Source organism: Chlorocebus sabaeus, chromosome 11, assembly GCF_047675955.1.
Source record: "Chlorocebus sabaeus isolate Y175 chromosome 11, mChlSab1.0.hap1, whole genome shotgun sequence".
NCBI classification, from domain to species: domain Eukaryota; kingdom Metazoa; phylum Chordata; class Mammalia; order Primates; family Cercopithecidae; genus Chlorocebus; species Chlorocebus sabaeus.
In genome coordinates this window covers 49133379-49157210 of record NC_132914.1, presented here as the reverse complement: position 1 = coordinate 49157210, position 23832 = coordinate 49133379, and the positions used below count along the sequence as shown (strand labels likewise).

General features: G+C 43.1%; 1 protein-coding gene across 3 annotated transcripts in view; it reads right to left on the bottom strand.

Moving 5' to 3' along the window:
- Nucleotides 1-23441, bottom strand: part of SLC4A8 (solute carrier family 4 member 8) — an 89305-nt gene extending 65864 nt beyond the window's left edge. For 2 of the 3 annotated variants that reach the window (XM_008003288.3, XM_037997101.2), the window contains exons 1-2: nt 23212-23440; nt 7807-7888 (exon numbers count right to left, since the gene is read on the bottom strand). In XM_008003288.3, the coding sequence (XP_008001479.2) occupies nt 7807-7888; nt 23212-23259 (130 nt within the window). In that variant the 5' untranslated portion in view covers nt 23260-23440. Of the gene's footprint in view, nt 1-7806; nt 7889-23211 lie in introns of all 3 variants that reach the window. The other variant, XM_037997100.2, reaches the window with a different exon arrangement.
- Between the last annotated feature and the right edge of the window lie 391 nt (nt 23442-23832).

Sequence of the window (23832 nt, the reverse complement as noted above, 5' to 3'; positions counted from 1 at the left end):
ATTTTCTCAACTTCCTAGGCTTGAAACCTGAGCATTACCTTAGATTTTCAACTCTATTCCCTTTCTCTCTCACTGTACTTTCTATAGATTAGGGCCATCAAAACTCCCACTTTGACAAAGTAGGGGCCCCTTCCTGACTCTCACATTAAATTAACCCTGCAAACAAATCCTCCTAGTTACAGTTCTGATCATGCATGGCTCACCCATATGAATTCAGGACCTTCATGCTCAGTACTCAATCTCCTTTTTAGTCTTTTATACTTTTAATACAAATTATACATTCAGTGGGAAAATAAAATGAAAGACCTCTCAAGAATTGAGTAATGAGCTCAAGAGAAATAAAAAGTAGAAATCCCGGCCGGGCGCGGTGGCTCACACCTGTAATCCCAGCACTTTGGGAGGCCGAGGCGGGCGAATCACAATGTCAGGAGATCGAGACCATCCTGGCTAACATGGTGAGACCCCGTCTCCACTAAAAAATACAAAAAATTAGCTGGGCGTGGTACTGGGTGCCTGTAGTACCAGCTACTTGGGAGGCTGAGGCAGGAGAATGGCATGAATCTGGGTGGCAGAGGTTGCAGTGAGCAGAGATCACACCACAGCACTCTAGCCTGGGTGACAGAGCGAGACTCTGACTCAAAAAAATAAAAAATGAAAATCCCACATGCTCACAGAGAATCAACATTCTGGGGGGGGAAAATCTAGAGATGTATAACTGCCATGTACCTCAGCAACCAAATGGCCTGGTTTTGACTCCATCTCCTCCTCATGGCCTTGACTGCTGTACCCACCATCACCTCATACTCTTTTCTCTACCAGAATCAAACTGCTATTCCACAAAAGTGCCAATGTTTTCTAAACATTGGCTTGGCTCACTTATTCAAGATGCACTGCAAATACATCTTCCTTCTTGGTATTATTTCTGATTTCCCCCATCAGATGTGCTGCCTCATTCCTTTAAATTCCCAGTGCCAGGCCAGGCACAGTGGCTCAAGTCTGTAATCCCAACACTTTGTGAGGCCAAGGCAGGAAGACTGTTTAAGGCCAGGAGTTTGAGACCAGCCTGGGCAACTCAGTGAGACCTCATCTCCACAAAAGGTATTTAAAAAAAAAAAAAAGATAGCCAGGTGTGGTGGTGTGCACCTGTAGTCCTAGCTATTTGGAAGTCTGAAGTGGTAGGATTGCTTGAGCCCAGTAGTTCAAAGCTGCATGAGCTTATGAGCTATGATCATTACCACTGCACTCCAGCCTGGGTGACAGAATGAGACCCTATCTCTAGATAGATAGATAGATAGATAGATAGATAGATAGATAGATAGATAGATAGGCAGATTCCCAGCACCCTTGGTTAGCACTTTTCTCATGTACTTATTTTTCTACTTTGCATCAAAGTTAAGCAGCTATCTCTCTTATTATCCACTCTTCACTTGCAATTTCCTCAGTGTCCCAAGTTAGACCTTTCTCTCAGAATGCCTACATAATCAAGCACAGTGTTTCACATATGGTCATTGTTCCACAAATGTTCAGCAAATAAAATATCTCCTAAGTACCTCCCTGCAGAGCATAAGCCCTTAGGACCTCCTCAGGAGTACATAATCTGACCTAAGAGGGCCTCTGACTCTGACCTGAAAGGGGCCACAAAAGGAACATGTAACCAAAGTGAATGTGTTTAGGGCAAATAAAGTACTCACCAGGGCATGGGGAGGCTGAGAAATTCCTAACTGACCTGAGAATGGAGAGCTTCATCAGGAAGACTTCCCCAAGAAGGAGACTTGATGGGAAGAGTTGCCAACTCTTTATCTTCTTCTTTTCCCAGCAATGGGGTTTCCTAAGGCTGCACTCAATTTCCTTGATAGTGCTCTCCACTTCCAAGTCAGGTTAAAGTGCCTTGGGTGCCACTCTAACACCTTTCTCTATTTGTCTCTCCTTTTATTTGACCTCTCTGTTTTCCAAATTCCAAAGTGATAAAGCAAAATAAAAAAGAAACAGTAAGGATTAGAGGATAAGATGATCAGAGATCTGCTAGAATGTTAAGAGGCAGGAGGATAAAATGTTTAGTATCCGGTGGAATTGCACTTCTTACCCTCCTGTCTCAGGACAGTCTTCTGTTGCCTCGTGTATATCTCAGGTCATTTTTAACAGGCAGATCTCTGAACATAATGGAGTCATCTTGCAACTTCATAGAAACAGAAATATAGAGCCAGAGGAGGTCATCTGCTAAGATGTGGGATTCCAGACCCTGACTTTATCAGTATAAACTATAAAAAGCATATAGCGTGAAAATACTAAATTGAATACCATCTTAATAAAATATCATTTGTTAACTCATTATGTTCCATTATAGTATGTTAATGAAATCCCTTAGCACATTACTCAGACCAACCCAGGTGGCATTAGCAGCAGACTAGAGTCAAGCAATTGTGCCAGATCCTGTCCCAAGGGCTGGGGATACAATAGTGAACAGAACAAAGTCTTCAGGACACATATTCTGGTTGGAGGAGGTCAGAAATGAAAACAAAAAAAAATCATTTAAATATTGATTATTACTACGAACCAAATACGGTACAATGCTAGAGTGTCTAGGGAAAGGGGTAGGATGGAGAAGGGAGACTTTAAGATGATTAGAGGGGACATCTGAGTGATAAGAAGGAGGGGCCATGAGAAGACCTGGGAGAAGAGTGTTCCAAGAAGGGGGAAGATCAAGTGCACAGGTCCTAAGGTGGGAATGTGCAGAGCTGGTTCTGAGGCAAAAGGATGGCCAGTAGGGCCAGGACAAGGTAGAAAAGGGAAGGAAAGGAGATGTACAAGGACAGAAAAACAGGCAGCGGCAGTTCATGAAGAATCTATGGGCTGTAAAAAGCATAATTAGATCCTGAACAACCACTTCAGGCCAGGCACAGAGGCCCACACCTGTAATCTCAACACTCTGGGAGGCTAAGGAAGGAGGATCATTGCATTCAGTAGTTTGAGACCAGCCTGAGCAACATGGCAAAACTCCACCTCTATAAAAAATAAAAAATTAGCACAGGCATGGTGGAGCATGCCTGTAGTCCCAACTACTTGGGAGGCTGAGGTGGGAGGATCACTTGAGCCCAGGAGGTTGAGCCACGATCGCACCACTGCACTCAGTCTGGGTGACAAGAGTGAGACCCTGCCTCAAAACAAGACAAAACAAAATTTAAAACTAAACAACCACTTTGGCCTCTAAAATGATGACCTGGGTGTTGTAAAATCTAGTACAGCTAGATAGAGCTGGGCTTAGGTTAAGAACAGCCTCAGTGAGAGGTGACTTTCAGTTCTTCAATAGAGACATCCCAACCATGGGTTTTTTCTTCCCAACAAATCCTGCAAAGGATAACTGGCCAGGCTAGAACCTCTACTTCTCCTTGCTCCTTGAGCCCATTCCAAATACTTCCACTGGGCTCACGCTGGTATATGGCTAGTATTATTTAATTTTAAAGGAGAAATTGAGGAGGCAGTGATTGGATATTAGAAACTGCATTATTAGATTTCATGTTATTGGTTTACATTACTCACTGTCACTATTAAAGTAAAACAAGGACGCCAGACCAAATGACTTCCCGGGCTTGTCCAGATGATGGCTAGTCCAGGTTCTAACGTTCAAGTCCTATGAAAGTTTCAGGCTAGGTTATTCTTCAGAAAAGACACGATGGTTCAATTGTTCTCACTGTCCTGACTTACTACTGCAGAAAGGGACCACAGAAGGGGCTTAGTAAATGTTTGCTGACTGAATAATATATGGTTTTGCTTGGTATCTAAATTCCCACTATGTATGTTTGAGGCATAATGGGGAAGACATCCTATAGATGCCTTGAATGGTTCTGTAGGAAGTAAGGTAAAGCTTACTTTAGTACAATCAATTCTCATGAACATTAGCCAATCACAATGCCTGCCTTTTGAAAATATCAGAGAGACAGGCAAAAAAGAAGTCAAGTTCGGCAGGGGGTCAGAGCTAAGAAGGACCAAGTGGCTGTCAGAAAATCAGGCATCAATTTATAGTAAGGGGGTTCTAAAGCAAGGATTTGGATTTTGTGAGAAAAATTGGCAGAAAAGATGACAAACAGACACTAGGAAATGAATATAGCACCAATAAAATCCAGTCCATCTAACTGGAATCTGGCCATCCAGTGACTTCATTAAACTAATTCTGTGGTCACTTTGTTGGCCATTCAACCACTCTTTGCCCCGCTCTTCTACTTACCAACTCGCCCAAATCCCATTTCTTCCCATCTAACTCCCTATTCTTTTTTCCAAAAAGGGTCAAACCTAGTCTTTTGGAACTATCTGCATGCAAATAAAGTATTCCAATTTAGTAAAAATTACGGGAAAGATGTAATTTTACTGTATATTTAAAAAATAAGTACATATACACATGCAGAGAGCAATCTTTAGTGAACTGGCAATGAATCATGTGAAGCAGGACAGGAACCATAGGTTTGACCTACCCTGCAGATGGAGATTGGGCCTACCAAGGTACAATGCAGTACATGCACACTGTTTACCCAGCACTCACACAGAGCTCATTAGCACATACAACAAGGTGGTCAGCTCCTCTGGGCTTACAGGTTAACTCAAGCCCAGAAAGTGTTCTGTGTGACAGAGCAAGACTGCCTCAAAAAACAAACAAACAAACAAAAACAAAAAAACCATATTCTTGGACTAGAGGTTGTTGTTTAATATAAATAAATAAAATGGGGTAAGGCAGTGATTTACAGTTTATGTCATGTGAGTAGAAGGTATGAAATAAAGGGGAAGGAAGACCTGGAGATTTTTTTTTGCACCCAGCACTCACACAGAGCTCATTAGCACATACAACAAGGTGCTCGGCTCCTCCGGGCTCATAGGTTAACTCAAAGTCAGTAACTGCGGAGGTGAATCTCACACGTCAAGCAGCTGTAAGCCTTTTTAAAAGTTATAAATATGACCAAATGGCTCTTACCCTTGTTAAAAACATATTAGAAGAGTTCATTAATCTAGTAGTTAATCTGGAATAATGATCTTCCGGAAAAAATGGAAAAAGCCATTCCTCTAACTAAAGCAACTGCTTCTTGTTCCTCTGGGACTGGGAAAGTCCACTGAAGCACATCATGGATTATTGCTCTTCTTGAGTTTATCTTTGGAAAGTGTTCTGATGTTTGCTTTTGACTCTTCCCACATATTTAAAAAAAAAAAAAAAAAGCAACATAATGGCTTAATCCAACTTCTCTTACTGATAGAATTAATTTATGCAAAAAGACCCACACTTAGAAAGTTTCTAACAATGTGCACAGACTAAATCTCAGAAATAGTTCTTAAAATGGGGTAAGGATAGCCAGGCATGGTGGGACATGCCTGTAGCCCCAGCTACTTGGGAGGCTGGGGTGGGAGGATCACTTGAGCCCAGGAGGTCAAGGCTGCAGTGGGCCAAGACTGGGTCACTGCACTCCAGCCTGTGTGACAGAGCAAGACTGCCTCAAAAACAAACAAACAAAAACAAAAAACTCATATTCTTGGACTAGAGGTTGTTGTTTAATATAAATAAATAAAATGGGGTAAGACAGTGATTTATAGTTTATGTCATGTGGGCAGAAGGTATGAAATAAAGGGGAAGGAAGACCTGGAGATTTTTTTTGCAGCCACAGAACCTTGCATCATGGCATGCATATTGAATCTGAACACAATTTGCTTCTGTGTTCCATCAAAATGGTACTCATTTTATTCTATGTCTTCAAGAGATAACACTACCCTGAGAACAGCCTTATTGAGTCCTAGGGCTGCCTTCAGAGTGAGTCTGCGTGGAACCCACAGCACAGCCAACCCTACAGCAAATCCCAACTTTCTCTTCTCTTCTCCAGAGCTGGTCTAGAAGCACATCAGGCCTGAGATCCGGTTCTAGCTTGTCCACCATTTGCATGTAATGCTTTTTTTTAAGTGTTAACATAAATAAGCTTCTAGTTTTCAAAAAAGTCTGTGTACAAAGGACCATCTCCCAGCACACTATGCACTAGTAAGGCTATCATCATAGGAGGCTTTCTTTTTTAGCAAAGTAGAACATGCATAAAGAACAGATGATGTCATTTGGAGAAGCTGCTCCCACTGCCTGATCTCCATGGATGGAACCAGTTATTAAGATTCAAGAGAGCTTGTCCAGGTTTCTTATTCTACTCCCAAGTAGGCAAGAGTGTTCATAAATGGTTACCTCCTTGCTGAGGGCAAAGGTCCAATGGTGCTTGCTATAGGACAACTAAACTGACAGCAACGTGGCCCCAAGATACAATGAGAGGGTAGAGATATTCCGGGATTATCAGAACAGAAGAAGAGGCAAGAGCAACATACAAAAATTTTATCTGATGGGGCAAGATACTGAGGTTGGGTGGTTAATGATAGCTACTGTCTTCCCTTGCAGGCTGTGTGGCAGAATGAAAAGAGCAGGATTCTCTCCCCAGCCTCATTGCTATTAGGCTCGATGACCTTGAGCAGTTTCCTCATGTGTAAAATAGGGATAATGATACCTACCTGCCTGGGGTGCTATGAAGATGAAAAGGACAACTTGTATAAGGTGCCTAATCTAATGCCTAACATTCAATAAATGTTAGCCTTCCATTCCACACCCTTTCCTTCTCCCACTCCCTCCCAACTGCTGCAACTCACATTTTCTCTTACATTTGGTCAAAATAACTTGGAAAACTTCACCTTGGTATACCCAAACACCACTGACCTCCACAGAGCCACCCACCATCAGTTCTCATGGTAACAGACCCAGAGGCTGAGTCAGCTTCTACAGCTTCCGTTCTCCCTATCAAAAGGACAAGTTTTCTCTGGAGGTTGTACAACTTTGATGAAAAAACTGTCACGGGAACAGGCAGTACAGAGAGAACATTTCACATGCTGTCTCAGGCATCAGAAAGTTGCTGTTTCATAGCCTTCAACATTGCAGCGGATGCTGCAGAGATTTCACAAAGGCTTTTGAGCCAAATGTGGCTTTTCATTAAAGCTATACTGGACATGAGCCTTCCTCTAATGAAACTGAGCATCAACACTGATAATCAGAAAACCATGGCCAGGTGTGGGTCCAACTCCTAACACTCCTAACACACCAGCTAGTCCCCAAGGGAAGAAGGAAAGCAGGACACCACACAACGGTCATGTGGGGAGCCGGGGGTGAGGTGTAGAGAAAGGAAGAGCTGAAATAAGGTAAACTGGACAGAGTGGGTCATCCAAAATGCCTCTTCCTTCCTTTCCACTTCAGCTGGGCTTTTACATAACTTTGATGTTATGAACTCCAGAGTATGTCACAGGTGTGTTCCTGTTTTCTCTCTTGTTTAGATGAAAACACCAGGCAGAAATGGGTATAATTAGAATAGAAACAGTAAATTTTGGAAATGGGATAAAAATAGGGTTTTATAGCCAAACTGAGTTTTTAAAACTATTTGTATTTTATTTTCTCTTTAAGTTTTGTATATATTTGTGTTTTCAGGCAGTTGTCAAGAATCAACGCACTGAATTGAGTACATCACATTCTCAAAGAACAGGTAATTTGTTAATATTTATATTGGAATTCACGGTGTTCAAAGCACTATCCCCCACGTGGGCAATTAGATCCTAATGATATCCCTATAAGGTAGTACAGGTATTAGTATCCCCACTTATATTTACCAGATGAGGAAATTGCGGCTAAAGGAAATCAAGTGATTTTTCCCCAAGGTCGTACAGCTAGTGAGAAAGAGTTAGGACACAGAGCCAGGTCTTCCCACACCAGGCTGCCCCTCGCCAATTTCCCTGATTACACAGCACGGCAGTTCTTACCTTCCAGCTCTTCTTTTTCATAGTGAATGTTGAGAATTGTACTGGTCCCACCCTGATCCACCACAGCTTCTTCATCTGGTCTCTGTTTAAACACAAATAAGTAGTCACAGTAATACACGTACCTCATTGAAATATACAAATCTTGTGTATGCCAGATCCTTTTGAGATACTTATGGGGAAAACACAATGGTTTACATGCATTTTTACATCTGAACTTCACAATACCTTTTAGATGCAAATATGGCAGCCATTCTCTCTCTCATTTTATAAATGAGCAGACTGAGACTCAGAGAACATTAAGTAATGATGACGCAGGGTCACAAATGTCATAAAAGGCAGAGCTAGGACTGAGCCTAGGTCTTTAAAAAAAAAAAAAAAAGAGAGAGAGAGAATGGGTCAACCAGGCTATATTGCAGTGATACAGTCATAGCTCACTGCAGCCTTGAACTCCTGGGCTCAAGCAATTCTCCTACCTCAGCCTCCAGAGCAGCTGGGATTACTAGGACATGTCATGAGCCCAGGTCTTGTGGCTGTAAAACTCATGTCTTTTCCACCTCCACACTCCATCTATACCTCTGTGTAACATGCTGGCATTTTGCAAGTGCTGTGAAGCAGGTTGTCCCATTTGCTGTAGATTGGTCTCCTTGGCCTCTTTGCAGCATTTGGGCCTGTTTACCACACACTGTCCTTGAAATTCTCCATCCTACTCCTCTTACCAGGCCTCCTCTGTCTCATCCTTAGGCCTTTTCTTCCTCTAATTTCCAAGAAAGAGCTCTCTATTCTTTGTTTTCCTCACTTGAGACTTACAATTTCAACTGTAATCTGAAACTGTGGTTCAGTAATTGATAAGCCACTAGGATGCTACACCTCAAGAACCATGTGTCTAAAACCCAACTAACTTTCCTTCCAAAACTAACACCCTGTGCTCATTTATTTATTCCTGCCAATGGCATCATCATTTATTAGCCCACAGGTGAAGTTTCAAATGTTTTGAGTGCCTACCATACGCCTTCAGGTAGCTAGTTCCCTTTTCTTACCAAGTCTTTCTTCCTTTGCAATTTCTCTAAAAAATTAATTTTCTTCTCTCATCCACTCTTCACTACATGCTCCAACCCTTTAAATCATATTAGGCATTTTTTTTTTTTTTTTAGTGGAACCACACCCACCTTCTTTACTTAGTGCTGCTCTCTCTTCCTCGAACTACCATTCTCTCCCTGTCACTCCCACCACCCGCCATCACCCTTGAGAATGATCAAAAAGATCATCTTCTCTTTGATCTCAGCCTCAACACACTTACATAGAAGCCTTTCCTGATTACGCACCCCCACTTCCAAACTAAGCTAGGTTCCCCATTTATATACCCTCACAGCACACTGCAATTCTCTTAGTAATAAAATGTCTTGGCCGGGTGTGGTGGCTCACACCTGTAATCCCAACACTTTGGGAGGCCAACGCAGGTGGACCACCTGAGGTCAGGAGTTCAAGACTGGCCTGACCAACATGGTGAAACCCCGTCTCTACTAAAAATAAGAAAATTATCTGGGTGTGGAGGTGCATGCCTATAGTCCCAGCTACTCGGGAGGCTGAGGCAGGAGAATCACTTGAACCGGAGAGGCAGAAGTTGCAGTGAGCTGATATCGCACCATTGTACTCCAGCATGGGCAACAGAGTGAGACTCTTGTCTCAAAAAAAAAAAAAAAAAAAAAGTCTTCTCTGTTCCTTGAGGAAGGAACTACATCCATCTTCCTCGCCACTGTATCCTAGCACCCAGCACAGACTTTTCACATAATAGGTGCTCAATAAATCTTTGTTAAAAGACCGAATACACAATTCTCAAAAGACAAACAAATAGTCAACAAATATATGAAAAAACGCTCAACGTCACTTATCATCAGGGAAATGCAAATCGAAACTACAATGAGGTATCATCTCACTCCAGTTAGGATGGCTATTATCAAAAAGACAAAATATAACAAATGCTGGCAAGGATGTGAAGAAGAAACAACCCTTATACACTGTTGGTGGGAATATAAACTAGTACAGCCACTGTGGAAAACAGTGGAGGTTCCTCAAAAAACTACAAATAGAACTACCATATAATCCAGTAATCTCACTACTAGGCATTTATCCAAAGGAAAGGAAATCACTACATTAAAGAGACATCTTCATCCCCATGTTTATCGCAGCATTATTCATAATAGCCAAGATATGAAATCATCCTAAGTGTCCAACAACAGATTAATGGATAAAGAAAATGTGGCATGGTCGGGCGCGGTGGCTCAAGCCTGTAATCCCAGCACTTTGGGAGGCCGAGGCAGGCGGATCACGAGGTCAGGAGATCGAGACCATCCTGGCTAACATGGTGAAACCCCGTCTCTACTAAAAAATACAAAAAACTAGCTGGGCGAGGTGGCGGGCGCCTGTAGTCCCAGCTACTCGGGAGGCTGAGGCAGGAGAATGGTGTAAACCCGGGAGGCGGAGCTTGCAGTGAGCTGAGATCCGGCCACTGCACTCCAGCCTGGGCGGCAGAGCGAGACTTCGTCTCAAAAAAAAAAAAAAATTAAACCTTTTAAAAGAATGAATATAATGGCACCTATCCTATCAATACCCTGAATCACAAGACCCTGAATTATTTCAAAAAAGCTCTTAGCTGATTTCCCTGGCAATCTATTTCCCTTCTCAAACCTGCAACTCCAGCCAAGCTGACTGATCCCGAGAACACTGTGCACATTCCCACCTTCATGCCTTTGCTCATATTGTCAGGTCATCTAGTCATCTAACATGCCACTTCCCCAAACTCTCCAGCACATTAAATCCCCACCTCTCCTGTATTAGTCCGTTTACGTTGCTATAACGGAATACCTGAGACTGGGTAATTTATTAAGAATATAGGTTTATCTTGGCTCACAGTTCTGCAGGTTGTATAGGAAGTGTGGCGCTAGCATCTGCTTCTGGTGAGAGTGTCAGGAAGCTCACAATCATGGCAGAAGGCAAAAGGGAAGCTGGCATATAACATGGAAAGACAGGGGGCAAGAGAGAGGGGAGGGCCCTGACTTTTAAACAACCAGATCTTGTGTGAACTCAGAGCAAGAACTCATTCATTACTGTGAGGATGGCACCAAGACATTCATGAGGCATCTGACCCCATGACTCAAACATCTCCCACCAGACCCCGTCTCCAACATTGGGGGATTACATTTTAATATATTTGGTGGAGACAAATAGCCAAACAATATCACCTTCCTTCTAGAATCCCCTCAAGTTTCCAGCTTACTGTTCCAAAGTTACTATTTTGTAGTTATCATCTATGCTCCCAAATAAGACAACTCTGAACATAAGGCAATCCATTTTCCCAATGGTAAGATTCAAATACAGTTTTTGAGGCCAACTGGAATAAACAAATTTTTAGGGAAGTAAATAAAATAGTCTAATATCTACTTAGGATATTTTATTTATTAAATTAGCTTTATAGACACTTAAAATTATATATTATTACTACCATGGAAAAATGGAGACTCCAAGATATAACGTTAAGTTTAAAAAGCAAGATGGAGAAAACTGTATGATTTGCTACCTTTTATCTAAGAAAGGGTGTTGGAACATAAGCGTTTGCTTACATTTTAAAACAAATAGGCCGACCACGGCGGCTCATGCCTATAATCTCAGCACTCTGGGAGCCCAAGGCAGGTGGATCACTTGAGGTCAGGAGTTCAAGACCAGCCTTGCCAACATGGTGAAACCCCATCTCTACTAAAAATATAAAAATTAGCCAGGTATGGTGGTGCACGCCTATAATCCCAGCTACTTGGGAGGCTAAGGCAGGAGAATCGCTTGAACCTAGGAGGCAGAGGTTGCAGTGAGCCAAGATTACACCACTGCACTCCAGCCTGGATGACAGCACGAGACTCCATCTCAAATAAATAAATAAATAAATAAATAAATAACAAATAAAAGAAGAAAAAGTCACAAAAGATTTTTTTACACACTTACCTAGAGAGGAAGGAGAGAATAAGATGCAAGAGACAAAGATAGAAGCTAGACTTTTTTGAATATACCTTATTTTGTAAATAATTTATATAACATAAAATTAAAAATTTTAAAGCAATTCCCCAAAATCAAAAACAAAATGAAAACAAAGGTCAAATTGATAGTGTAAATTCCAAGAGAAATTAATCTAAGTAACATTAAAACATAATAAACTGACTGAACATCCTTAGTGGCATATACTCGAAGGACAAAGAAGAATTTTAAAAGATCTCAAACTGCTTTTGGTTATCTTATTTTTGGTTGTAGTGCTGGTGTTGGTATTCTGAGGCTTGTTGTGTGTTGTGAGATTAAAACAAACAAGTAGCTATGTGAACTTATTCTGTCACTCCCAATGCGGCTGAGGACTGGGATTCTTGGCAAGGGAGAAAGGAGATACAGTTTTAAGACAAAAGGTAAGTAAGAGCCATGCAGTCCTAAATTTGAATTAGAAGTATCAACAATAATATATAATGTGTTTTTATTTTTAATGTTTTTAAATTTACAAATTTATATTTTCTAGCTCTGCCCACTCAAAGGCTTAGAAAAAAATTATCAATCAGTAGCAATGAGTATAATTAGTACCTACATTATAGTCTCCTAAAATACCATTTTGTAATAAAAGGAATCAGAGCTCCTTGGAGAAATGGTTGGTCATAGGTCCCAGCCAGGAAATGTACAAGGTAAATCTAAAACATCTTATTATGTTAGATACTAAGAAAGCACTCAAAGACAACTAGGGTTGTGTCCTAATTTAGGACACAGGAGCCAATTTAAAGGGGTCTCTTGCCAAAAAATAGGACAATTTGAGCATCAGTAGGGTAATGCCTACAACAGATTGACCATGTCAATATGTTAAGATTGATGAGTTCACTTCACAAGGTCACTTTTATTTTATTTGTTTATTTATTTATTTATTTTTAAAATAGAGAGGTGGCAGAGTTGGGGGATCTCACCATGTTGCCCAGGCTGGTCTCAAACTCCTAAGCTCAAGTGATCTTCCTTCCTCAGCCTCCCAAAGTGCTAGGATTACAGGTGTGAGCCACCACACCTGGCCTCACACGGTCACTTTTAAAATTAACGAATTGGTCACATTTGGAGGATAACACTAATGAACCAACTCATTACTTTGAAAACTGGCAAATAATTTATCTGGCGTTTCCTAGATAAACTGTACCATAGAGTAGATGAGAAAAGCTTCTCATTATGCAAGAGAATAAATGAAAAGGGAATGATGGAACAAAACCATTTTGCAATCCCTAATGGATTGCACTGATTTTCAACAGCCACTAACATCACAAAGAAGAGACAATCAGACATTGTATGCCTCCTAATGAGAGACCATACCACCCCCCATGAGGTAATCTTACCAAGTAAATTGTCCTTGAATCTGATCAAGCCTCTAAATCCAAATACCAGTTTACTGAAAGTACAATAAAACACAGTTCCTTGAAAAACAACACCATGGGAATACAATCAGCAAAACCCAGACTGCGTCCCCTCAAAAGTTCTAGAAGGATGGGTACTGTGTCTTATATTCATCAATATCTACCCAGCACCCAGTACAATGTCCAGCACATGGTAAGTATCCCATACATTTCAATGAATGTTTATTAGTTTTATAAACTCTTTGATAATTGATCAGATGTTTTCTCATAAAACTACATATATAAATAATTATATATGAATAATTATTCATGTTGGCTCCCCTACTGGTTTTTAATATCCAGAGGATAGGAATCAATTAATTATAATACTTGGTACTGTCTTCAGACACCTGATATAGCAGAGAACACAGTGGGAATCCAGAGGAACAGAGGGAGGGAGGGTAGGAGAGATGATTGATTTCTTTAAAATTGTAACTGCAAAATATAAAGAGCAAGGTCAATCATCTGAAAAATTCAGATTGAAAAACTTTCTTGTTGTTTGTTAGTTTCCTTAATTTAGATTGGTTAACCACAGCCTAAATTCACTGAATAATTGTTCATCCATTTTCTTTGTCTTGCCAAAGAAAACAGAGCCACTGTCAATAACCATTAGCGAAAGCATTTGAAAGGTCAGGCTTGAATGTGAATGTGTGGACTTTGTTTGAATCCTGGTTCAAATAAAGCAAGTATTTAAAAAAAAAAAAAACTACAAGGTACTCACATAAATGTAAACAACTAAATGAAAATTTGATTATATTAGGAAACTATTTTTTCAGTATAATAATAATCTTCTGTGTTATGGCAGTTATGTCATTGTTTTTTAAAAGAGTCTTTAATCTTTAGGGCTACACACTGAAATTTTTACTCATGAAATAATATGTCTGAGATTTGGAGAATAGATGAACATAGATGAAACAAGATTGTATGGCCGGCTCTGTGACTGATGCCTATAACCCCAGAGCTTTGGAAGCTGAGGTGGGAGGATCGCTTGAGGCTAGGAGTTCGAGACCAGCCTGGGCAACATAGTGAAACCTCATCCCTACAACAAATTCAAAAATTAGCTGGGTGTGGTGGTATGGGCCTGTAGTCCCAGCTACTCTGGAGGCTCAGGTGGAAGAATTGCTTGAGCCCAGGAGTTGGAGGCTCTAATGAGCTGTGTTTGCACCACCGAACTCCAGCATGGCCAACAGAGCAAGACCTTGTCTCAAAAAAAAAAAAAAAAAAAAAAAGCAGATGGTGTGTTCATTGTTGAAGCCAAGTCATGGGTACATGATGACCCACTATGCAAAAATCTCTCTACTTTGCTATATGCTTGAAATGTTCCATAAATTTCAGGCACACACAAAGTGTGTTTGAAATCATTAAAAATGAAAAGAAAGGAACATCAGGTCTCTTTGGTCTGTGCTTGCTGCAGATTTCTCACAAATTAGCTATTATTTCCTCTGATACTATCATTTATTTATGGCAAAAAAGATCTCTCAATTGTGGTCCATGGATTTCTAGGGTGCTTGTAAATGGGCTTCAGAGGATCTGTGGGAATATGTGTGAATGTGCACTTTTCCTGGGAGAGGGTCCATAACTTTCATCAGATTCTCAAAGGGGCTTGTGACTCAGAAAAGATTAGAATCATGAGAAACACATTATATAAGCTTAGGAGAGAAGGGAAAGGAAAGGAGAGGTGAGAGGAGGGGAGGGCAGGGGAGGGCAGGGGAGGGGAGGGGAGGGAAGGGGGACGGAAAAAACCCTATTTCTGAGTATCCTCTTTTCTGAACTTCCTCTTAGTTCACTGATAATGACCCACTACGTAAATGTGAATTGACTCGAGTGCCTACCTCAAGGACTAGATAGATAAAAAGAACTAAGAGGGTTAAATACATATTAAAATGCTGAAATTGCAAAGCAAGCCTTGAGAGAGAAAGCATTGTTATGAGCCTTGAAAAATGAATGAATTATAACTGAGTAGCAGACCAGATTCTCACTTACAGTAAATGGAAATTAAAAGGCACGGGTAGAGCTAAGTCTTACATAATGGCCCCAGCTCCTGGAAGCAGCCACAGAGGTTACAGGGGACAGGGAAGGTGGGGAGCAGAGCCCACCTCAAGCTCTCTCTCTAACACACTTCCCCTGAGGCTCCTCTCTGGACTGCGTGGTGGTGGACCTGCCCAAATGAATCCCATCTCCTTTCCTGCAGTAGGTCTCAGACTTTTCACCTCAAAGAACCCTTTCATCTTTTTCAGTGTTTTCAGAGAGTATATACAATACCATTCTACTTCACTCCTACCGCTAACCCTGCCAAAAGACCCCCCAAAAAAGTCAAGTGTTTATTGAGTTATAATACATTCAACTATTTAAAAATCAACAAATATAGAGATGATTTCCAGGGTTTGTTTGTTTTGAGACAGAGTCTTGCTCTGTCACCAGGCTGGAGAGTGCAGAGGTGCCATCTCAGCTCACTGCAACCTCCGTCTCCCGGGTTCAAGTAATTGTCCTGCTTCAGCCGCACGAGTAGCAAAAGTGCTGGTATTACAGGTGTGAGCCACCACGCCCAGCCATTTCCAGGGTTTATAATCGGCAAACCAAGGTAATACACTTATATACCTCACATTGTGTTTTACATATATTGCCTCACTTAATCCTCAAAACAGTTCTAAATAAAGGCTAAGATCTCACAAAAGCTAAGTGGGATAAGAACTCTAATCAAGTCTGTGTTCCTTACTAACATTAGTAAGTCAGTATGCTAAGACTGCCAAAAGCAAAGAACCTGGCCATTTAGTCAGAGGGACTAATCAGGGATTAATGCCCACAGTTAAGAATAGCTTAAGATCCACATTATTACTTTCTTAAATCGTTAGCGCTCCAGAATCCTGCACTTCAAACTGCCCTTTACTGACCAGACCTCCAATAGTTCTTCATCTTCTTATTCACTTCCATCCTCCTCTTTATCCAGCAGAGCCTTGGAATGCTGGCCCTTTGGAGAGCCCATCACCAAATCTGACCCATGGGTCCCCAACTCTCCAATGCCCTCAAATACTTTCTCACTGAATGAAAACACTCTATAGAAAAAAAAAAAAATCCACGAGGACTCATGCAGCTGTTCCAGACTTCCTCTTCTCAGTGGCCATGAGCTCCTGAATACCCATGAGCTTCCCATTCTAACTGTTCAGCAGCCTGCCAGGGGCTTAAAATTCCAAAACAGCTCTGGTTTCTCAGTGATTCTTTTGCTGAACCTCACTTGGAATCACTCCTGTTCAGTATAGATTACTAGGTAGTACACTGTGATAGAGAGAGTAATAGTCCTCTAAAGAGATGCACATCCTAATCCCTAGAGTTTGTGAATATGTTGCCTTATAATGGCAAAGAAGAATTAAGGTTGCAGACGGAGGTAAGGTTGCTAATCAGCTGATCTTACAATAAGGAGATCTTCCTAAATTATGAAAACCATTATATAATCTCAATGCAATAATAAGGATCCTTAACGTGAAAGAGAGAGACGGAAGACTAGAGTCAGAGAAAAATCTGATGACAAAAGTAGGTTCTGAGAGATGCTATGTTTCTGGCTTTGGAGATGGAGGAAGGGAACTATGAGCCAAGGAATGCAGGCAGTCTCTAGAAGATGGCAAAGGCAAGGAAACATATTCTCTCCTAGAACTTCCAGAAAGAAACAGTCCCACCAACACTTTGATTTTAGTCCAGTGAGACCTGTATCAGATTTCCGAACTATAGAAGTGTTAGATTATAAATTTGTGTTTTTTAAGCCACCAAATATGTGGTAATTTGTTATGGCAGAAACTGAAAACCAATACATATATTATGACTTCCTGACTACCAAGACCAGGATCAGTAAACTTCTTACTACCTATGGGAAACAACCAACCTCTCCATTATCTAAGATCTGTTGCTGTTTCCTGGCAGCAGATTTAGAATAGACATGATTGCTTTTCTGTGTCCTGATTACTACCATGACCCTGTCTACCCTTGCCAAAGCAAACCATGAGCTAAGACAATTACCTACAGATTTTGAAGGAAGTAAATTTGCAATGTGAATTGTCCCCAATTCTCTGCTCAAGTCTCTGCTTGGCAAGTCTGCCCACATCTCTCCTACTGAAGCTCCCCAGCAGATCTGCGAAAACCAGATAAAAAGAATGCCCACAGGTTCCCCAATTCTCACATATGGAAAGAATACCTAGTATGTGTGAGGAGAGGGTGGAGGGGTATGTGCAATGTAGTGAGATGAGAAACTGCTATCTACAGTTCATATTTTTATTCAATAATATGAGCAAATATTTACTGATTGCTTACCATAAACTGACTATAACCCTCAGAAAAGTTGACCCACTCCCTACAGAGCCATTCATTCATTCGCTCAGCAAATATTTACTGAGTTCCAACATGTGCCACAGTCGCTGGGCACTAGAATCCAGGTCTCCTTCAGAACTCTTGTCTTAGAGCTTTTTCAGGTTCATCATAAGACATGGGGTGTAACTCTACTCCCATCAGCCATGTTTCTCAATTATCACCCACTTACCAGGGGTTATTATTCTGAAGATTTCTGCAAAATTTTCCATTCTGAGTGGACCTGATCCACATAAATTGCCCAAATTCACATGCTTCCCCATCTACCACTTTCACCCTCCCTGAACTTTCCTTCAGTCCCCAGCACCACTTGGCTCAAGGGTTCCAACCTCACCAGTTTTCTCTTTCAACATCTCCTTCTGCTTGTTCTGAAAGTGCTTATCAGGAGAACTGTGATGCTACCAGGTGTCCCCAGTTCCAGTCCAAAGTAGGGGCTTTCCTTAAAGCTTTCTGACTTCCTTCCTCTATTACTACCCCCTATTAAAAGCTCATTGACTCTTAAAATTTCAATAACCGGCTGGGCGTGGTGGTGATGCCTATAATCCCAGCACTTCAGGAGGCCAAGGGGCGAGGATCGCTTGAGAACAGGGATTCAAGACCAGCCTGGACAACATAGTGAGACTCTGTCTCTATAAAAATTAAAATAAAAAAAAAAAAAAGCTGGGCGTAGTGGTTCATATCTGTAGTTTCAACTACTAGGGAGCCTGAGGTGGAAGGATCACTTGAGCCCAGGAGGTCAAGGCTGCAGTGAGCTGAGATCATGCCACTGCACTCCAGCCTGGGCAACAGAGTGAGACCCTGTCTCAAAAATAAATAAAAATTTCATAACCACGTTCAGAGATCTCATCGAAATGACGACTAATGTAGGTCTTCATTAACTCATCCTGAATTACACCAATGGCCTCCTAGCTGGCCTCCCTTGTTGCAGTCTCTTCCCATCCTGTCTTCCCAAACACTTAGTAAGTGCTTATTCAGGGCCAGGTACTGATACAGGCATCAAAGACACAACCACAGTAACGCACAATGACTAAGGGCACATCCTTTGGAGAGACGCAGTCCTGGGTCTGGCAGGGCCACAAGCAACTCCAGCACTTAGAATTACTTAACCTCTCTATGCCAGGCCGGGTGGCTCATGCCTGTAATCCCAGCACTTTGGGAGGTCAAGGCAGGTGGATCACCTGAGGTCAGGAGTTTGAGACCAGCCTGGCAAACATGGTGAAACCCCGTCTCTACTAAAAATACAAAAAATTAGCCAAGGGTGGTGGCAGGCACATGTAATCCCAGCTACTCAGGAGGCTGAGGCAGGAGAATCGCTTGAACCTGGGAGGTGGAGGGTGCAGTGAACTGAGATTGTGCCACTGCACTCCAGCCTGGGCAACAAGAGTGAAATTCCATCTCAAAAAAAAAAAAGAATTAAAAAAAAGAATTACTTAACCTCTCTATTATCTTTGCTTTCTCATTTGGAAAAGATAATAAAGTTGCATAATTCTCAGGGTTAAAGAGAGCATTAAGTGAGAGAATGCATGGAAAACACTTAGCATAGTGCCTGGCACAAGGCAAGCACTCAATAAAAGTTAACAGTGACAGTAAATGGAGCTGTCAGGTGAGCAGCAGAGATGAATATGTATATTCCACAAGTAAAGGTTCGTGGAAGATAGCACTTGGTAGGTGTTGTGAGCAGAGGGAGTGAGTGACGAATATAATATAATGATATGGAGCTAGACCTTGAAGGTTAAGATGGAATATTCTAGGTGGAGAGGAGGGGAAAGATTTTCCAGCTTCAATGCCTGAGCAAAGACACAACACAGAGGGAAGAGACGTTGTGTAATGAAGTAATGGCCATCTGTCACTCTGTGCCAATCCTGACTAGACCTTGAGCTCCTTAAGGGGAGGCATCTGGCTTTGGATACGGGAGAGCTGCTCATTCACATATGCAAGTGAGCACCAATTTTATACCAGGCACTGTGCTAGGTGACAAGATTTTCTGCTTGTCCCCTGCCCTCAAGAAGCTTCTAACTGAGATCATAATAAACAAGAAACTGGCCGGGCGCGGTGGTTCAAGCCTGTAATCCCAGCACTTTGGGAGGCCGAGACGGGCGGATCACGAGGTCAGGAGATGGAGACCAGCCTGGCTAACACGGTGAAACCCCGTCTCTACTAAAAAAATACAAAAAACTAGTCGGGCGAGGTGGCGGGCGCCTGTAGTCCCAGCTACTCGGGAGGCTGAGGCAGGAGAAGGGCGTAGACCCAGGAGGCGGAGCTTGCAGTGAGCTGAGATCCGGCCACTGCACTCCAGCCTGGGCGACAGAGCGAGACTCCGTCTCAGTAAATAAATAAATAAATAAATAAATAAATAAATAAACAAACAAACAAGAAACCAAAAGAAGAACAGTTCAGTTGTTATAACAAGTCATAAGTTATAAGAAAATAAAACAGGATCATCTTAAAGAGAGTGACTGGGATGAAGGTTCAGAGAAAGCCACTCTGAGGAAGTGATATTCCAGTTGAATCATGAGAGGACCTGGGTAAAACAGCATCCTGGGCAGAGGGAATGACAGGAACAAAGGTCCTGAAGTATGCAAGACTCACTGTATTGAAGAAACAGAAAGCCAGAGGAGGTGCAAGAGAGTGGAGGAAAGGCAGTCCTGGGAGGGTCGACAAAAGCCTGATTGTATTCAGGCTTGGTAGGCCATGATAAAGAGTTTGGATTTTATTATAAAATGCACCAGGAAGCCACTGAAGGGTTTCAAGATAAGACATGACATGATCTGATTTGTGTTTTTAAAAGCTCCCTGCGGCTGCCATGTGGAGAGTAGTCTTATAGAAGGACAAGAAAGAAAGCAGAGGGAACTGTTAGAAGGCTAGGGCTGTAGCTCACATCTTCGAAAACAGCACAGCCTTATGATATTTAGAGGTGATGTCTGGAACCTCTCTATTTACATCAAGTTACACAATCTGCTCACTTTACAAGGCCCATCTCCACACAGCCCAATTGGCACATAGAAGGTTTAACTGGTCATTGCCAATCAGTTGACTGTCTCTCCCGCGAGTCATCCCCATCTCCCTTCCTCCTTCTACCCTCATTCTCTTTTCCTCCCTATCTCTCAAGTTCTCATTTGTCTATATTACGTGACTCCAGCCTTCATGAGGTCCTACTGTTCCCATTGTATTCCTTTTCTTCTCCTCACCCCACCACCTATGAAAGTTTCACAAACTAGATATAAAGGAGATATTTTCTATCCTACTCCAGATCTATCCTACTCACAGAACACTAACAGAAACCTAAGGATCATGATGCCCTCAATAATACAACCTGTTAACATTGGGCATATTAAGGTCACTGTATCCTCACATCCGTTCCAACCTATTCTCCCCACTGCAGCCAAATCTTTCAATAGGAAAATCTAGGCGGGGTGCGGTGGCTCACGCCTGTAGTCCCAGCACTTTGGGAGGCCGAGGCGGGTAGATCACGAGGTCAGGAGATCGAGACCATCCTGGCTAACACGGTGAAACCCCGTCTCTACTAAAAATATGAAAAATTAGCTGGGCGTGGTGGTGGGCACCTGTAGTCCCTACTATTCAGGAAGCTGAGGCAGGAGAATAGCGTGAACCTGGGAGACAGAGCTTGCAGTGAGTGGAGATCATGCCACTGCACTCCAGCCTGGGCAACAGAGCAAGACTGTCTCAAAAAAAAAAAAAAAAAAAAAAAAGAAAGGAAAAAAAAAAGAAGATCTGTTCATGATCTCATTTGCTCTCTCCTGCCCTCTTTCTCTCTCCTGGTTAGGAGAGACCCCCTCTCTTCCCTTTCCCCTCTACTTAAACCCCTTCAGTGGCTTCCCCTTGTTCCTCAGATAAATGTCAACTTCCTCAGCATGGGCTCCAAATGGCCCTGTGTGTTATTACCCCAGAACACACCTCACATACCATTCCCCTCATTGCTCCTTGTTGCTCCACCACACTGGCCTTATCTAAGGTCTCTAACCAGGTGTGTCTCCCTCTGCCACAGGTCTTTTGTGTAGCTGTTCTCTTTGCCTCTCAGGCCCTGTGATCCCCCTCTTCCCTCAGTTAACATTTATTCATCCTTTAGCTCTTTGCCCAGATTTTCTTCCTTAGCAAATCTCTGAGACCATGGCTGGAACCACTGTTATACACGCTTATGGTACTGTCTATCTTTCTTCAAAGCATTTATCACAGTTTATAACATTTATTTGTGTGATATTTGATTAAAAATAGTACCTCTCCCCTCCCCCACTAGATGATACGCTCCAGGAGGGCAAGAACATTGCCTATTTTTTCTTACCATTGTTTCCCAACGATTGAATACATTTAATAGGCTTTAAGGGGGTTAGATATGGACTTTCCAAAATCTTATTCTTTTCTGACAGAGCAAGGAAAGAAGAATGTATCTTCTATTAATAGTAACAAACTATTAACCAGGAAGAAGAGGAAAGAGTCAGTGTCTGATACTCATTCTGTTGCAAACTCAGGATATTTCCCCTGCCTCCTCTGGGAAAACATCCCTGAGGTCAACATGGCACTTGTTTCCAAGATGTGTCATCCTTCCTGAGATGGCCCATTACCGTCTTCAGAGCCCTCCACTTCAGACTTGCCTCCTCTTCCAGCCCTCTTTCCAAAGCAGAAACCAAACTATCTGATTGCACAGGAAACGGGGAGTGAGAATTCAATGGGCTGCCACTCATTCACTGAGTATCACATAATAAACATTACTCCACAAAGCCGTTTCACAAACAGCACTTCGTCTCATCCTCAAAACAACCCTGTGAAGCAAGCAAAGCAGACATAACTATTCCCATTTTAATAGTTGGGGAAACTGAGGTTCAAAGAGGCAAGTGACTTACTCAAGGTCACAAAGTCTGTGTGAGGCAGAGGTAGGATTTCAACCCACAGACTCTAACACTTAGTCCAATGCTTTTCCTTACGTTAGCCACCCCAACAGTTCTAATACCAGTTACTTAACCTTGGTTTTCTCCTTCCCTTAAATAAGCACCTGTTCCTGACCCCTCCACACATCCTCAGCCCAGTTTGCAGTCCCTACCCAGAAGTTTTCAGGTGTCTGTGCAATGGGGCAGAGGGAGTCACAAACCGGGTCACCCTATCGGGGATTAGTCCCAGTCTCCACAGTCTTTTCCGGCTTTTCCTCTGAACCACTGGGGAACCAAAAACCCCCAGAAATAAAAACACGAAGAGAAGACGTGCCCCACCAGAGCAAGGTCCCTGGCTACCCTTTCTGCCCACGTTAGGGCAGGACAACGCGAGGCCAGACGCCGGCCCCTTCCAACGGAAAGACGCTAGGAGAACAAGAGGTCGCAGCCCGCCGGCTGTCAAGGCTCCTGGGCGGGCGTTGCAACGCATGCGGCAGAGATGGGCCAGCTCCCAGGTTCGGCCCAAGGTCACTCTCTTGCAGCCCCGGCCCGGTCCCCAACCGCCCGGAGCGCCCCCTGGTGTCCCGGGCTGGCCTCCCCTCGCCCTCAGGGAGTGGCCTGGGAAGCCTGGGCTCGGGGGCAGAAGGAAGGAGGGTGGGTAGAGGATGAGGAGGCTGCGCCCCGGGGAGGAGCGGGAGGCGCGGGAGGCGGGGCCCTACCTGATAGCTGAGGACGCCGTCCGGCTCGTTACTCCCGGCGGCCGGCATGGCGGAGCCGAACTAGGTCTCACCCGCGGGCTCCAGGCCGAGCGTCAGCAGCCCGCGCCCTCTCGTCAGGTCTGAGCAGATCACTCGAACGGCGACCCCTACCCCGGAGCCAACGGTCAACCATCAACCGCCGCCGCCTCCATAGCCACCGGCCCGCGAGGCATCCGCCGCAACCAATCAGCGAGCGGCCTGCGCAGCCAATCAGGGCGCGGAGCACGAGAGGACGCTGTCCGGCGGTACCCTGGGCTACCGCGGGGAGGGGGAGGAGCCGGGGAGCCAACCGCTCCAGGGCTCGGTTGCCTTGGAAACCTCCTCCCTCCCTTCAGAGGCCTCTGGGCGTGAAGGTCCTTCCAACTGCTTGCTAGAAAATCTCTGCTTCTATTTGCAGCTGCACCTGACCCTTGAAAACTGCGAAAGTGTCGGTTTTGCCTATTCTGATTTCATTCCTTGGGAGATGATGTTTAAATTCCGGGGAAACATCCTTCGCGATTGCAGGAGGAAGTAATTGCGGATGCGGGGAGAGGGCATTCTAAAATTAATTGTTTCTCCTTGAGCTAATGGCCAGATTAAAGA